The following is a 16,208-nucleotide window of genomic DNA, read 5'->3' as shown; positions in this document are numbered from 1 at the left end:
GTTGAATACTGGTTAACTGGGATTCTACGGTATTTGTGGTTGTCGTTTCCTTTCTTGGAACTTTTCTACAGTTTCCTTGTTACAGCTTTCTTATGTTGTGAACTCCCTGTTGCTAACTCCTCAGCTGTTCTGTTCTATTTTAGCCAAATGACGAGCATCACTCAAAATGACATCATCAGCACTTTACAGTCTCTGAACATGGTCAAATATTGGAAGGGGCAGCATGTGATTTGCGTCACCCCCAAATTGGTAGAAGAACATCTAAAGAGTGCACAGTATAAGAAGCCCCCAATAACAGGTACTTTAAGAAAAAAAAAAAAGAACAGCAACCTTATCCAAATTACTGCCCCTCTTTCTTTAGCAGTTCTGACCTTATGTCTCTTTCCAGTTGACTCCATCTGTCTGAAGTGGGCACCACCCAAACACAAGCTGCTAAAGCTTTCCAAGAAGTAATGTGTGAGAAGGTGCTGCCTGCTAAAGAGCACCACCTAAGGAAGTTTTGGAGTCCATACATCTGAGATGGCTGCATATCAAACCTATCTTTTTGGCAGTTTCCTTGGGTCATTAGTACCTTATTACTTAAGACCAGCCAAGGGAACAGCATTGGTAGCACCTGAGTTGTGTATTTAGGAACAGGCTTTAAGGAATGGAGAAGTTTTTTGCTTCCTGCTGTTTGAGAGCCCAGGTTTGTCTTGCTAGTATGATCATCTGACCAGAGATCTGCATATGGACTGACTATCTTAGTACTGGGAGACCAACATGATGTGAATTCTGGAGAGTTGAACATTTAATCTGCAGATTGCCGACATCCTGATCAGACCAGTGCCAAATATCTTCATCCAACAGTGCACAGATGTCTTGCCATTGTCACATGAATCCTATTTTTATAGAGAAACTGGATTGTAAGGTTTGCTTTACTCTTTTCCTGAAACAGCTATGCCACCAAAATTGGTTTTTCCAGATTTATTTGGTTCTGTAGTCTGCTTAATGTAGAAGGAGCCATTTTGTTTACTAGTGATATAAGCCATTACCCCTGATGTATCTCAGTTTTTACTGTTCATATTGGTCGTTATATTTACGAGGAGGTGCTGAAAAATTCTCGGCCCAACCAACCAACTTTCTAAATTCTGAGCATTATTTTTGCCACTGTAGCTGAAAAGAGTGTTATTTCGTTAAGTGCCAATTAGTTGAAACAAAATTCTGTTTTAACATTGTTTCAGATCATTGATTGAACGATATCCATGTCATTCTCTTGGTTGGGCTGAGAACTTTTCAGCACCCCCCTCATATACCTTGAAGCATGGTGAAATTACTGTTTTAGAATTATTTAATTTCTATCATTCTAGTAAACAAAATGTTCTTAGTCTTAAAATTCTTGGAGAAAAAGAAGATATTTATCTTGGCTATTGTTGCCTTCCACAATTATAGCCTAGATAGTTTTCCTGTAAATTACTTTTAAAACATGAACCTTAAGCATCTCTTTAGCACAGCAGCTAAATTTGACACTGACTCTCATTGCAGCTGGTGTCCTGCAAATGAGATGTCGCACCCTTTTCCCAGCTTGTAGATAATAAATAGAGAAACACTATTTTATATTGCATGCTGGTGATTCATATAAGTCAGACCAAGGCATCTTCAACATGTTTAACAAGGCCCCTCTATCGAACTGTACCTGGAGGTAACCTATAGTGTTACTGAATGTATATATGTAATTTTTTCTTGCATACAAATATTATATTTTTGTAATAAAAATGTTATATAAAGTGAGTTTTGCATTAATTTTGTTCAATGATCTATGTTCAGAAGCCATTTAGAAAAATATGGCTTAAAGTAGACCATACTTACTGTAAGATGAATGCAAGACACGGGTGGAAAAGAGACCAAAATCAATCAATGGTCCATTATTAACCTAGGGACCATATCATATCTAGAGTTCTAGAATAGGGTTGTTCATAGGACTGATAGTAGTTAATAATTTTATAAACAGCTTGGAGGATGGCATACAGAATACACACTAAATTTTCAGTTTATCAAATTGGGTGAATTGGCATCCCTGAAGAGAGACGGAATTTAAAATAGTGATGCATTTGTCTTCATTGATTTCCATTCTATTTCTGACCTTTTCAAGATTCTGAACTTTAAGAAGAAAAAAATAAATATCAAAATGGTGAATTTTTACTTAGACATTTGGTACAGTGGTTATAATACATCACAAACATAAGAGTTAGTGATACACCTGTATAAAGAAAGCTAGTTTGTTGTTGTACTTTACAAACTAGACATTTAGTAATTTTTTCAGTATGATGAAAACAAGTAAAGCTTTTAATATACCCTATATTTAATGTAGGATGTAGAGAAATTGGGGAAATGCAGAAAAACTCTAATAATGAGGTCTAGATGTGCCTAACATGAGGAAAGGTTGTAGAAGATGGGCTTAATACACAAAGGGAGCATAATGTGATGTGTTTAAAACTCTGTTTAATCCAAGTTCCTTTTTCAGTTGTACTTTTCCATGGAATTTAGATGAAAACGGGTAAAAGCTAGGAAGATTTCTGCCAGATTCCTAGATAGGAAGGTGAAATTCTGCTACTTGGGGCAGAATAAAAGAGAAAAAGAGACAACTACTTAAATACCACACCAAAATCCTGCTTGCCTCCAGTGCTATATGAGTTCAGCACACTGCTTTCTTTTTAGATCCAACATCATAACTTTAACACTTGTGGGTCGGGTTCATTAATCTGATGCATTACCAGACAGTAAAGTCAGCTGACAAATTTTGAAAAAGCGATTTATGGTTGTCCTCACTCAAAGAAGATTGCTGTGGTGAGGGGAGCCCTGCCCCTATTTGTCCCCTTAGTATTTTGAAATGACCTTTATGCCTCTTCACATGAAAGGTTTGGAACCCTTGGCCTTAGAGAATCAATTAGCGTGGCTTTGGAACACAGAAATAAAAAGGGGAGGATATTCCCTCTTTGAGGCCTCGGCTGAAGTTTAGTTCTGTTCTTACTTTACATCAGCCTGCACAAACTTGACAGTAGAGCACAGATGTGTAAATTATACTGTTTTCTTATCTTTTACCTTCCAGAAAAGCAGGATATTGTAGTCTCATAAAAATAAAAATAGCCATGCTGGGTCAGACCAATGGCCTGTCTAGCCTAGTATCTTGCTTCCAACAGTGACCAACAAAAGGTCATAAGCAATGTTCCCTCTAATTTTTCATAGGCTGTGTGCGCAAAAAATTTTATCTGTGCGCATTTTAAAGAAAAACTAAATGATTGCCAGAGGGCCTGGAGTTCAGTTATGGGCAAGTCTTTGAGTTTAGTCTGAATTAACGAAAACACAATGTAATTTTAGTTACACTTTATGTTAGTTACACTTTATGTAACATAAAGTCTCATTTCAATAAACATAAATTATGTTTCATTGAAATGTTTCATTGAGTGCTACCTCTATAAATAAGGTATCATTGTACTTTATACTTAAAATTTAGAAAATAACAGCAATTTAGTTTTCAATATTTTTCCCTACAATCTGTCATATTTATCCAGTCCGAATAAATTCTGTCAAGATCTGTTGAGCCTCCATCTTGAAGGTGACTCTTAACACGCATCAGCATTTCCAAATGCTCTAAATGTAAACGATTCCTTTGTTTAGTCTTCAAATTGTTCATTAGACTAAAACCACGCTCACAATCTGAACTAGATGCTAAGAATGTGGCACCAATGTCCATCAATTTTGCTAAATCTGCAAATAAATCATTCTGAAATGCAAATTTCGTCATATCTGGAAAGCTGTTTATCAGATTGCTTTTGATTTTTTCTGCAACAAGGAATTTAAAGTCGTATTGCTGAATAATAACACTTTCCTCTGGAAGAAATTGTTTATACTTTAAACAAAGAGATCTGATATGTCCATTTCCGAAGTCAAAGTTGCATTGTGATATTGCTGTATAATCAAAAGCAGACTATTCCTCAACTTCATTTTCAGGAAATCTTTCACCCAGATGCAAACATAGGATGTTGATGAAGGTTAATATGGATTTAGTATCCACTGAAACTTTTTCTCCAGACCTCATCCTGTTGTCAAGGAGACTGTTGACTTTATCACTCCATTTAACCTTGTCGCCTAAGTATTGCATTCGAAGTTTGTTCAATTTACCCTGTGCAAGATGATAAGCTTCCAGTGGTGTCAAACCACATTTTTGAAATGTCATGGTTAAGGAAGCCAGTTCTGATAAGACATCATTCAAAACTTCAAGTGTAATATGAAATTGTTCACTGTTCAGCTTCTTATAGCAGTACTTTGCAATAGGATCATTATCTTTGTCTTCTTCAAAATATTTTAACAGGGGATCATAATTTTGAATAATTGCTTTAAGTGCAAAGTGTCTAGATAACCAGCGCACTTCATTCAGAGGTCTGAAAACAATTGATTCACATTCAGATGCATCTGCTATTTCTTGAAATTTGCATCGTTTAGTAGAAGACCAACAGAACACCGTGTACACAGTTCTCATTAGTTTCTACTTCTTTCATCAATTTTACTTCTTTCCATGAATCAGAAAGTCCCAAATCTTCCCGATGTGCAACACAATGTTGCTGCACTAAATGTGGAATGTCTTTTCTCAGCTGTGCTGCAACACCATCTATTTTGCCCAACATAACAGAGGCACCATCAGAGGTGAACATAACCATTTTATTTAGGTCAAGTTCATGTTTCCTATAGAATTCCCTAATTGCTGTTACTATTGATGTAGCATCACATGCTTCTAACTGTAGCATCCCACCAAATGATGTCCTATACTCAGTTGAATTGACTGGCTGATACTTAAAGTAGAGTATTAAGTACTTGTTGACAGAAATGTCTGTGCTTTCAAAAACAGTTAATGTATGATACGTTGCTAATTTAATTTCTGCCATACGATCATCTTGCACATTGCCATTGATAATTCCAAGAAATTCAAACGCATAGTTTTTGCTTCTCCAGCTATCAGGTATACTAACATACTTCACCATGTACTCATTGATATCTTGAACAGAGAGCATTGAGATATTCATCTTAATGGCCAGCACAACACTGTTGACAAGAACCTTAATTTCATCAGGACTGGAACGCTTCCATTCACTACTAATTTGCCTGTTTTCTTTTTTGGTTGGGCTTTCAAGCAACATGTTAACCAGTCCCCCTCTTAAATTCGGATTTTTACTTCTGAGTTTCCTAATACTATCGGTATGAGATTTACTTGATAGATGGCGTTTCAGAAAGTCCAATTTCCAAACATCATCCCATATTTTTCCAGTAGAGAATTTTCCAGTTGTTTTGGCATCTTGACAATAACAACACACAACTCCATCGTCTTCGTCATAGGTAAATATTTCACACTGTCAAACACGCATTGTATTTTGAGATTCCGGTGTCTCCGTTTCAACAATTTCTTCAAGCCATTCAGATCTAAAAGCTGTTGCAGCTCTCTTGCGTTTTACACTTTTCACCATTTGTGGTTTAGACATTTTAAGAGTTATATCTGGTTGCAATTTAATAAACAAATACAGTTATACAACCACAGTACCACGCTGCACACTATGATTCCATGACATAAACAATATGGCAGAACTTCAGGAAGTCAAAGAATCGGAAGTGTTTCATATCCTATGGACCATAGGCTATGGCCCTATGGGGTACGTGACGTGTCAAGTTCAACTGCCAAAGATAATGGAATCACACGAATGACTTAATTTATATTATAGTGCTTCAATAAATGGGAAATCGGAACAGCTGGTCTTCTGCAACATTTCATTTTAGCAGTGAAAATCATTTTAGGCAAAAATTTATTTTTTTGTGCGCGCTATTTTAATTTGTGTGCTCGGGTTCGGTAAGTTGTGTGCGCACAGCTTAGAGGGAACATTGGTCACAAGTACCTGAGAGAATCCCAAATAGTGGGTGACTTCATTCAACAGAGCCTGGAACTGCTCTCCAGCTTATTGATATAAAACTTTTGAGAGTGTTGTACCATGCATACATATGCCTTTCTGTCTGCCATTGTCATGTGGGATCTAGCCTGTTGTCATGCTTCTGCAGAGCATAACAGATGCACTCTTTGGTGCTTTCCCTAAGCTCCTGTCAAAATTGGCTGTTTGATTATTGTTTTCAAAAGTCTTATAAGTCCTGTCACTGCTGTGCAGATTCTTAGGTTGGGGTTTGTTTGGGTGTGTTTTACATTTTCATAAATGTCTTTTCCATTTGCCACCTCCTGGCCTCAGTAGCCCTAGGGCAGTTAGTCAAGTACTTCTCTTGATTGAGTCATTTGTTTTGCTGCAGCATTTTTCCAGGCATGTCCCAGAAAAAAGTTCCTAGGAGATTTAAGAAGTGTTTGAAGTGCAAGAGGGACAAAAAACCTCATTTCTTTAGCATCTTTCCAGACCGGCACAGCTTCACTGATGGGTAATAGCTCACCATGACCAGCAAGTGGAGATTGACTGAGACATAAACTTTTGGCTATACAAGTGGGCTGTGCAGTCCCAAGTACATTCAGTCTGCTCTCAATCTCCAGCAGGTGGAGGTGGTAAGCCTTTGCAGTGTTCCCTGGTTTAGTGTAGGGCTGTTGGAATTTGTTTAGTTGCATCTGAGGTGCCGGATTGAACTTGGGGGGACCCTTTGGGGGGCTCCATTCAATCTCGGGGGTGTCTCACTATATGGTTTGAGTCCCTCCCCCACCTCCCTGAAAGTTTTTCTGTAGAGGTGCCTCAGCTATAAGCCTTGCTGCCGATATCAAGAAAGCCAATGGGGTCTGTTCTAGAAAAGGTCTGAAGGGAAGCCTGAAACGAACAGGATCCGTTTCTTGGTCCCGAAATCGTCCTGCAAAACATTCTGTCATCTATTTCAGACGTCCGGAGGCAATTCCCCTTAGAAAGAAAGATACACAGACAGAGTTCTAAAGGGATAGCCTGTTTTTTTATTAGTCTGCATTCATTATATATCTTCAGTGGTATTAGCAGATGACGTAAGTGTACTTCATTGTTTAAGGATCCTGTTCGTTTCAAAGCCTTCAATTGACTTTAATTGATTTTAATTGCTAACCAGCATTTTTTCTTTCAGGTAGTAGCAGATTGCGCAATGAGCACTTTTAAAGGGAAAAAGTGCTCATTGGACTCCAGACTCGAGGTCGATGTGGCCGGCCTATGCTCACAGTGTGCCAGCCGCCACAAAGGGGAATCCTCGTCGGCTGAAAGGTGCAATAAAATTGGCCACCATCCTTTTATATGAGGAAAATAAACAAAAGCAAGAAAAAAAAGGAAGCAGCTATGGTATTCCAAGCAAATGATGGAGAAAATAAAGGCAAAAAAGTTGGCGTTCTGTGAAATCCAAAATACTCAAGAAGAGAAGCACAGAACAGAATACCAAATGAAATTGAAAGAAGCCAAGAGAGAGATACAGCTGGTTCAAGCGGAACAGCAAATAGCTAGAAATGTAATAAAGGGTGATATGGGGGAAGCTACTACTTGCCCTGGATTGGTAGCATGGATTATCCCAGGACAAGCAGGCAGGTATTCTCACTAGTGGGTGATGTCATCCGACAGAGCCCCGATACGGACGTCTCACAAGCATACTTGCTTGCAGAAACTCAGAAGTTTCGAGATGCCCGCACCGCGCATGCGCCAGTGCCTTCCCGCCCGATGGTCCGAGCGTGTCTCAGTTCTTTTCTTTCTGCGGAGCTGAGAAGTTCTACTTCAATTCTGCGTCAATTGAACCCGTTTTTTGCCTTCTTCTTTGCCGCGGTTTTGAGTTTTTCTCTTATCGTGTGCTTGTTTCATTTCGTTTCTTATTTAAAAAAAAAAAAAAATTTCTTCCGGTGCGTCGACCGGGTTGGCCACGTGGCTCAGGCCCCGCTCCTTCGATCTTGTGGCGGAGCTTTTTCGGCCTATGTCCCGGCCAATTACCGGTTTTAAAAAGTGTAGCAAATGCCAGCGCGCGATTTCGCTGACGGACTCGCATCGACGCTGCCTGCAGTGTCTTGGTCCAGAACATTTCCCGAAATCGTGCCGGCCTTGTTCCACTCTCACAGCACGTGCGTTCAGGCGTCGCTGTTTTTTGTGGGAGTCGATGTTTAAGATGGAAGCTGCTCAGGATCCTTCAGCTTCGACTTCGGCCAGCGCTTCCTCTGTTCCGGTGAAGCCTCCCGCCACTTCTGCGGCATCGAGTCTCCTGAAACCGGCTTCTTTTGTCCCGGCCTCGACTCCGCCTGCTGCACCGGTGCCTTCCTCCGTCTCCTCGGATCAGGTACCTCCGCCTCCCATTCCACCCGTGGTTCTCAAAGTGCCGAAGACTTCCAAGCAAAAGCACTCGACCACGAAGGAGCATGAAGACCGGGCAGGGGGCCCCACTTTAGGTGTGGCAACCTCCTTGTTGGCTTCGTTGCGGTCCCTTTTGGAGGCTCAGTTTGTCGAGCTCATGACCACCATGGGACCCAAGTTGATTGCCACGATCCAGGGTGACCAACCGGTTCCGCCTCCGGGGGGCGGACCGCCCCTCCTCCTCCTCCTCGCCGTTCACTCTCACTGCTCAGCGAGGAGGAGCGGCGCTTGGCGGCCAGTCCCTCGAGGCGGGCCTCTTTTAGTGACATGCCCCCTTTAGAGCCCATTACGCCTCCTGATGAAGAGGTGTGGAATCCCTCTTCGGGTAATCAAAGCCCTGGGCATAGCAAACAACAGGAGGAGTTCTTCCGCACTCCTTATCAGGCCTGGACTGCGTCTCGAGAGGCGTCGAATCTCCCACCTCTACGCTGTACGGCATCGAGTCCCATCTACTTGTTGGAGGCTTCCGGGGACCATTCTAAACATCGCCGATCTAGATCCCCTTCCAGGCACCGGGAGGGGCATCGATCCAGGCATTCTTCGAGGCACTCCTCTCGACACTCTACGGTCTCACCGCAGAAGAAGCTGCCTCGTATGGGGTATTCCTCGTCGGATGTGTCTCCTCCTCCGGGACCGGAGTTCGAGGATCCCTGTGTCTCATATTCACCCTGTCAATCACAGGTCTCTGTGAATCCCGAGGCCTCGACTTCCTCCAGTCCGTCTCGCAGGCCTGTGCTGGCGGACCAGCTGTCCTTTTCGTCTTTCCTCAGGCAAATGGCGGATGACCTGGACATTACCCTGGATTCCGGTTCTCGGTACTCCAAGGAGTACCTCGACACTATGCATTTACCTCATCCTCCTGCCGAGTCTCTGCGTCTGCCTCTGCACAAACTCCTAGACCAGACGTTCATGAGGTGTTTTGAGACGCCGTACTCTATTCCTGCTGTTCCTGGCAAATTGGATGCTCGGTACCGCACGGTGCATCACAAGGGATTCGAGGGCCCTCAACTCTCTCATCAGTCCCTACTGGTCGAATCCTCCCGCAAGAGGTCTCATCCGTCCCAGGTGTATGCCTCGGTACCTCCGGGCTGCGAGGGCAGAACCATGGATAAGTTTGGACGGCGCATTTACCAGAACTCTATGATGGCATCCAGAGTTCTCAATTATACTTTTCATTTTGCCACTTATTTGGAGTTCTTCCTGCCTGTGCTTTGGAAGTTTATACCATACATCGAGTCGCAGGCTCGCTTCGAATTTGAGGAAGTGGTGGCCTCGCTATCCCAGCTTCGCCTCCAATTGATGCAATCCTCCTACAATGCTTTCGAGCTTTCGGCTCGAGCTGCCGCCTGTTCTGTGGCTATGCGTCGATTGGCATGGCTTCGGACCCGAATCTCCAGGACAGACTGGCCAACGTTCCTTGTGCAGGGGCGGATTTGTTTGACGAGTCCATCGAGACCATGACGAAGAAACTGTCTGACCATGAAAAATCTTTTCAGTCCATTCTTCGGCCCAAGCCTAAACCTCAACAGTCTTGACCGTCTAGACCGCCCTTGATCTATCAGCGGCGTTATACTTCAAGGCAGGCTCCGGTTGCGAGACAACCAGCAAAGAGACAGCCTCCTTAGAAGGCTCAACAAAAGCCTCAGCCTTCTACTGTCCCCAAGGCTCCTCAGCCTTTTTGACTCTCTCTTAGGGAGCATAACTGACTTCGTTCTGCCTCCTCCTGTTTTTCCCATTGGGGGTCGCCTACATCATTTCTATCATCGATGGGAGGCTATCACCACCGACCTCTGGGTCCTTACCATCGTCAGGGAAGGGTACTCTCTTCAATTCCATCGGGTCCCTCCGGACCACTCTCCAAGAGAGTATCCTTCCAACTTGACACAGACCGCCCTTCTTCTTCAGGAAGCTCAGGCTTTGCTCCGGCTCCGGGCCATCGAGCCGGTCCCTGTGGACCAACACAACCGGGGGTTTTACTCCCGGTACTTCCTTGTTCAGAAGAAGACGGGCGACCTACGGCTTATTCTGGACCTCAGGGTCCTCAAGTTCCTGGTCAAAGAGAGATTTCGCATGCTGACCCTTGCTTCTCTCTACCCCCTCCTCAAGCAGAACGACTGGTTATGCTCTCAGGATCTCAAGGAGGCCTACACTCACATTCCCATTCATCCAGCCTCTCGCAAGTTCCTCAGATTTCGGGTGGGTCATCTACATCTGCAGTATCGAGTGCTTCCATTCGGCCTTTTTCTCGTCTCCCAGAGTCTTCACGAAGTGTCTGGTGGTAGTGGCCGCTGCACTCCAGAATCAAGGTCTTCAGGTTTTTCCCTACCTTGACGACTGGCTCATCAAGGCCCCCGGGGGTCATCTCGGCGACCCTGTCCACAATTTGGTTCCTGCAGAGTTTGGGCTTCGAGATCAACTTCCCCAAATCTCATCTACAGCCTACCCAGTCTCTCCCCTTCATCAGGGCGGTTCTGGATACTATTCAGCTCAGAGCATTCCTTCCTCCTCAGCGCCTGGATGCTCTTCTTCACCTCTGCCAGTCAGTGTCTTCTCGCCAGTCCATCTCAGCGAGACACATGATGGTTCTCCTGGGCCACATGGCCTCTACAGTTCATGTGACTCCTTTTGCCAGACTTCACCTCAGAATTCCTCAGTGGACAAGCACAACCTAATTAGGGCACAACCTAATTAGGGCTAGTCAACACGGCTTCAGGAAAGGGAAGTCATGTTTGACAAATCTACTTCAATTCTTTGAGAAGGTGAACAAACAAATTGATAGTGGTAATCCAGTGGACATAATTTACTTGGACTTCCAGAAAGCATTTGACAAGGTCCCTCATGCAAGGCTTATGAGAAAACTATTAAACCATGGAATAGGAGGTGAAGTCCACAGATGGATCGGTAAATGGCTAGAGAACAGAATGCAGAGGGTTAACATAAATGGGAAATTCTCGGAATGGGAGAGAGTAACTAGCGGCGTACCCCAGGGCTCGGTTCTCGGGCCTATCTTGTTCAACATTTTCATAAATGACCTAGAAGAGGAAACAACAGGCGATATAATAAAGTTTGCAGATGATACAAAACTATGTCGGGCGGTTGGCTCTCTAAATGACTGTGAGGATCTTCAGAAGGATCTGAACCAGCTGGAAATGTGGGCGACAAAGTGGCAGATGAATTTTAACATAGACAAATGCAAGGTGATGCATCTAGGAAGGAAAAACAATGAACATGAGTATAGGATGTTGGGGGTGACATTAGCTAAATGCGAACAGGAAAGGGATTTGGGGGTACTGATTGACAGAACCCTAAAGCCTTCGGCTCAATGCGCAGCGGCGGCGAAGAAAGCAAACAAGATGTTAGGCATGATTAAGAAGGGGATCACAAGTAGATCGGGAGAAGTCATAATGCCACTTTACAGAGCAATGGTCAGACCGCATTTGGAATACTGTGTACAACACTGGTCTCCATACCTTAAGAAGGATATAACTCTGCTGGAGAGGGTGCAGAGGCGAGCCACGAAACTAGTCAAAGGTATGGAAAATTTGTGCTACAAAGAACGGCTCCGAAAGCTGGGGCTGTTCACCCTCGAGAAGAGAAGACTGAGAGGGGATTTGATTGAGACTTTTAAAATATTAAAAGGATTTGATAAAATAGACCAGGAAGCAGCATTACTAACATTTTCGGATGTGAAACGGACAAGAGGTCATAGCCTGAAACTGAGTGGCAGCAGGTTCAAGACAAGTGTTGGGAAGTTCAGTTTCGCACAATGAGCAGTGGGCGCTTGGAATGCTCTTCCGGAGGAGGTTGTGGCGGAGACTACTGTTCTGGGTTTCAAGCACAAGTTGGATGCATACCTTCTTGCAAATCATATTGAGGGATATGGGAAATTTGGGTCTCCAAAAAGGAGTACCTAAATGGGCCACCGCGTGTGCGGATCACCGGACTAGATGGACCTCGGTCTAATCCGGTGAGGGCGTTTCTTATGTTCTTATGACCCTGGCTTCTCAATGGACACAGGTGTCAGATCCTTTGACTCGTCACATCATTGTCACTCCTGCTCTTCAGCAGTCTCTACTTTGGTGGATGACCTCTTCGAATCTCTCCAGAGGTTTGCTGTTTCACACTCCTCCCCACCAGAAAGTTCTCACAATAGATTCCTCGACCTATGCATGGGGGGCTCATCTGGATGGGCTTCGCACTCAGGGATTCTGGACCAGTGCGGACCGCCTCCATCAAATCAATCTGTTGGAGCTCAGAGCCATCTTCAATGCTCATCAGGCTTTTCAACATCTGCTTCACGACATGGTGGTCCTCATTCGCACAGACAATCAGGTCGCCATGTATTTTGTCAACAAGCAGGGGGACACGGGCTCGGCCTCCCTCTGCCAGGAAGCTCTCAGAGTCTGGGATTGGGCGATTCGCCACAATGCCTTCCTCAAAGCTGTCTACATTCAGGGGAAGGACAATGTCTTAGCGGACAACTTAAGTCGTCTCCTCCAGCCTCACGAATGGACACTCCATTCCAGGCCCCTTCATCAGATCTTTTCTCAGTGGGGGGACGCCTCAGATAGACCTCTTTGTGGCTCCCCACAACTTCAAGCTGCCTCAATTTTGCTCCAGGATCTACACTCCTCATCGTCTCGAGGCAGATGCTTTTCTGCTGGATTGGGGGAATCGCTTTCTGTATGCGTTTCCTCCATTTCCACTCATTCAAAAGACTCTGGTCAAATTGAAATCTGACCATGCCACCATGATCCTGATAGCTCCTCGGTGGCCCCGACAACCTTGGTACTCCCTTCTACTTCAACTCAGCAGCAGGGAGCCATTCCTTCTTCCAGTGTTTCCTTCGCTGCTTACTCAACATCAGGGATCTCTACTTCATCCCAACCTGCAGTCTCTCCACCTGACAGCTTGGTTCCTCTCAACGTAACCCTCACCAGTTTTCCCAGGCGGTGAGGGATGTTTTGGAGGCTTCCCGGAAGCCTGCTACGTGACAATGCTACTCCCAAAAATGAACTAGATTTTCTTCCTGGTGTGTTTCTAATCGTAAGGAGCCTCAGCAAGCCTCCCTGTCTTCTGTATTGGACTATCTTCTACACCTGTCTCAGTCTGGCCTCAAGTCTATATCTATACGAGTCCACCTGAGTGCTATTGCGGCTTTCCATCAGCCTCTACAAGGGAAACCTCTATCTGCTCATCCTGTGGTTTCCAGATTTATGAAAGGACTTTTCCATGTCAATCCTCCTCTCAAACCTCCTCCAATGGTTTGGGATCTCAACGTTGTCCTTTCTCAACTTATGAAGCCTCCTTTTGAGCCTCTCAACAAGGCTCCGCTGAAGTTTCTCACTTGGAAAGTGGTTTTTCTGGTTGCCCTCACTTCTGCTCGCAGGGTCAGTGAGCTTCAGGCCTTGGTGGCGGATCCACCTTTCACAGTATTCCATCATGACAAGGTGGTCCTTCGTACTCATCCGAAATTCCTGCCTAAAGTGGTCACTGAATTTCATCTCAAACAATCCATAGTTCTTCCTATGTTTTTTCCAAAGCCTCATTCTCATCCTGGAGAATCAGCTCTTCACACTCTGGACTGTAAACGTGCTTTGGCTTTCTACCTGGATCGCACCAAGCCACACCGAACTGTTCCTCAACTTTTCATCTCCTTTGATCCGAACAAGTTGGGATGACCTGTCTCTAAGCGTACCATCTCCAACTGGATGGCGGCTTGCATCTATTTCTGCTGTGCCCAGGCTGGATTACCCCTTCCCTGTAGGGTCACAGCCCATAAGGTCAGAGCAATGGCAGCCTCTGTAGCCTTCCTCAGATCGACACCGATTGAGGAGATTTGTAAGGCTGCCACTTGGTCCTCGGTTCATACATTCACCTCATTATTGTCTGGATACTTTTTCCAGACGGGATGGACAGTTTGGCCAAACAGTGTTACAAAATTTATTCTCCTAAGTTGCTAACTCTCCCACCATCCCATTGAGGTTAGCTTAGAGGTCACCCACTAGTGAGAATACCTGCCTGCTTGTCCTGGGATAAAGCAATATTACTTACCGTAACAGTTGTTATCCAGGGACAGCAGGCAGCTATTCTCACGTCCCACCCACCTCCCCTGGGTTGGCTTCTCTGCTAGCTACCTGAACTGAGGAGACACGCCCAGACCATCGGGCGGGAAGGCACTGACGCATGCTGAGCAAGGGACATCGATGCCTTAGGTTTGAAAATAATAACACATGCAAAATGACACCAGCGCAAGGTTTTCAAAATTATAATTAAGATTTATTGAATTATTGTTTCTATTTTTCCATTATGATATCAAAAGAATCAAGCATAATTGCTTAACAGTTGCGCTAATGGGAGATAGTTATAGTTGCCAAATAGCTCCAGATTTTCTATTATATGCTGTTGGCTCATTATGACATCATCAGTATAACAACTAATAAAGTAATATGGGTGGTCTTAAAAGTTGGACAAAGGAAAATTCCTCCACGTTTCAAAGTTAGACAATTTTAGAAAATTACTTTTGATTTCTGAATTAACATTAACATATTCAAGAGAATCTACACTTATTAACAGGGTGCTGAGAAGTTCTCAACTCTTCCTAAATTGACAGGTTCACATTGCATAGCCTTACACAGAAACCTTACTCTGGAGGAGGAGGGGGGCAGGTCCCCCTCTCCTCCTAAGCTGACAGTCTCACAAACAAAGAGCAAGAGTCTCTGACTTAATTACTTCCAGATGTTGGTTTAGGATTTCTTTAGGTTGCAAATATATATTATGTTTTTTTTCAAAACCTATGCTTTTGTTCAAAATACACAGCCATACACACACTCCAGCACTTGCTTAGGCCCAAGCATTCCATTCAACAAATCATAACTTTCATTCAAAACTATATCTAATTCAGTTTGGGACACGTTATCTTTCTTTACCAGTCTAAAGCAAGCACATGTGGTATTAATTAACACCACGCTGCTGGGAACAAAGACCTGGAAACACAAAATGGATTCCGAAGGACAGAAAATATGGCAAAGACAGAGAACTCAAAATGAATTCCTTTGGTTTCCTTTCTGATCTGACCCAACAGCAAAGTCCATAAAAAAACATTCTTTCCCTTATATTAATCTATAGTGTGTTTTTCTCTGGCCTTAGCTACATTATATTTAGATTTTTATTCACCCGTTTTTCGTATGCTTCTATTTGGGCGTGGCCCTAACTGACACATATGTTTATCTAACTAGAATTACCCAGAATCATACGAAAAACAGGTGCTTTTGTAGAAAAACTCCACAACAAAATACTGCACTTATCATGTTCTGACATCCATTCTATTACCGTCCCATAACCATCACCCCCTGCTGGCCACGAGCCACTACTCCTCAATGCACGGTGCGGGCATCTCGAAACTTCTGAGTTTCTGCAAGCAAGTATGCTTGTGAAACGTCCTTATCGGGGCTCTGTCGGATGACATCACTCACTAGTGAGAATAGCTGCCTGCTGTCCCTAGATAACAACTGTTACGGTAAGTAACATTGCTATATTTCTACTCCTTGGGTTTTGGATAGGTACTAGTGACCTGGATTGGCCAGTGTGAGAACGGGCCACTGGGCTTGATGAACCATTGGTCTGACCCAGTAAGGCTATTCTTATGTGACAAAAAATTTTTCAGGTATATTAGGGAAAGGAGGAAGGCAAAAAATGGAATTGTGAGACTGAAAGAAGCTTCACAGAAGAAAATCCTGGAGAAGGACCACAGTTAGCTGTTAAAGTTACGCATGAGAATAGAGTGAATACTGCATTGTTCACGAAAGAAAGTGTTTATGAACAACTTGAAAAATTGAAGGTGGACAAAGCCATGGG

The 16,208-nt window shown here is 43.7% G+C and overlaps 1 protein-coding gene across 2 annotated transcripts in view; it reads left to right on the top strand.

Annotated features, from left to right (window-relative positions):
- The window catches only part of KAT8 (lysine acetyltransferase 8), a 69,109-nt gene extending 67,342 nt beyond the window's left edge, over nt 1-1,767 (top strand). For both annotated transcript variants that reach the window (XM_033944680.1, XM_033944679.1), the window contains exons 10-11: nt 144-298; nt 389-1,767. In XM_033944680.1, the coding sequence (XP_033800571.1) occupies nt 144-298; nt 389-453 (220 nt within the window). In that variant the 3' untranslated portion in view covers nt 454-1,767. The remainder of the gene's footprint in view (nt 1-143; nt 299-388) is intronic.
- The last annotated feature ends 14,441 nt before the right edge of the window (nt 1,768-16,208 follow it).

Source organism: Geotrypetes seraphini, chromosome 5 (genome assembly GCF_902459505.1).
Source record: "Geotrypetes seraphini chromosome 5, aGeoSer1.1, whole genome shotgun sequence".
Lineage (NCBI taxonomy): Eukaryota > Metazoa > Chordata > Amphibia > Gymnophiona > Dermophiidae > Geotrypetes > Geotrypetes seraphini.
Note: the sequence above shows the minus strand (reverse complement) of the source record. Positions and strands in the feature narration are given on the sequence as shown.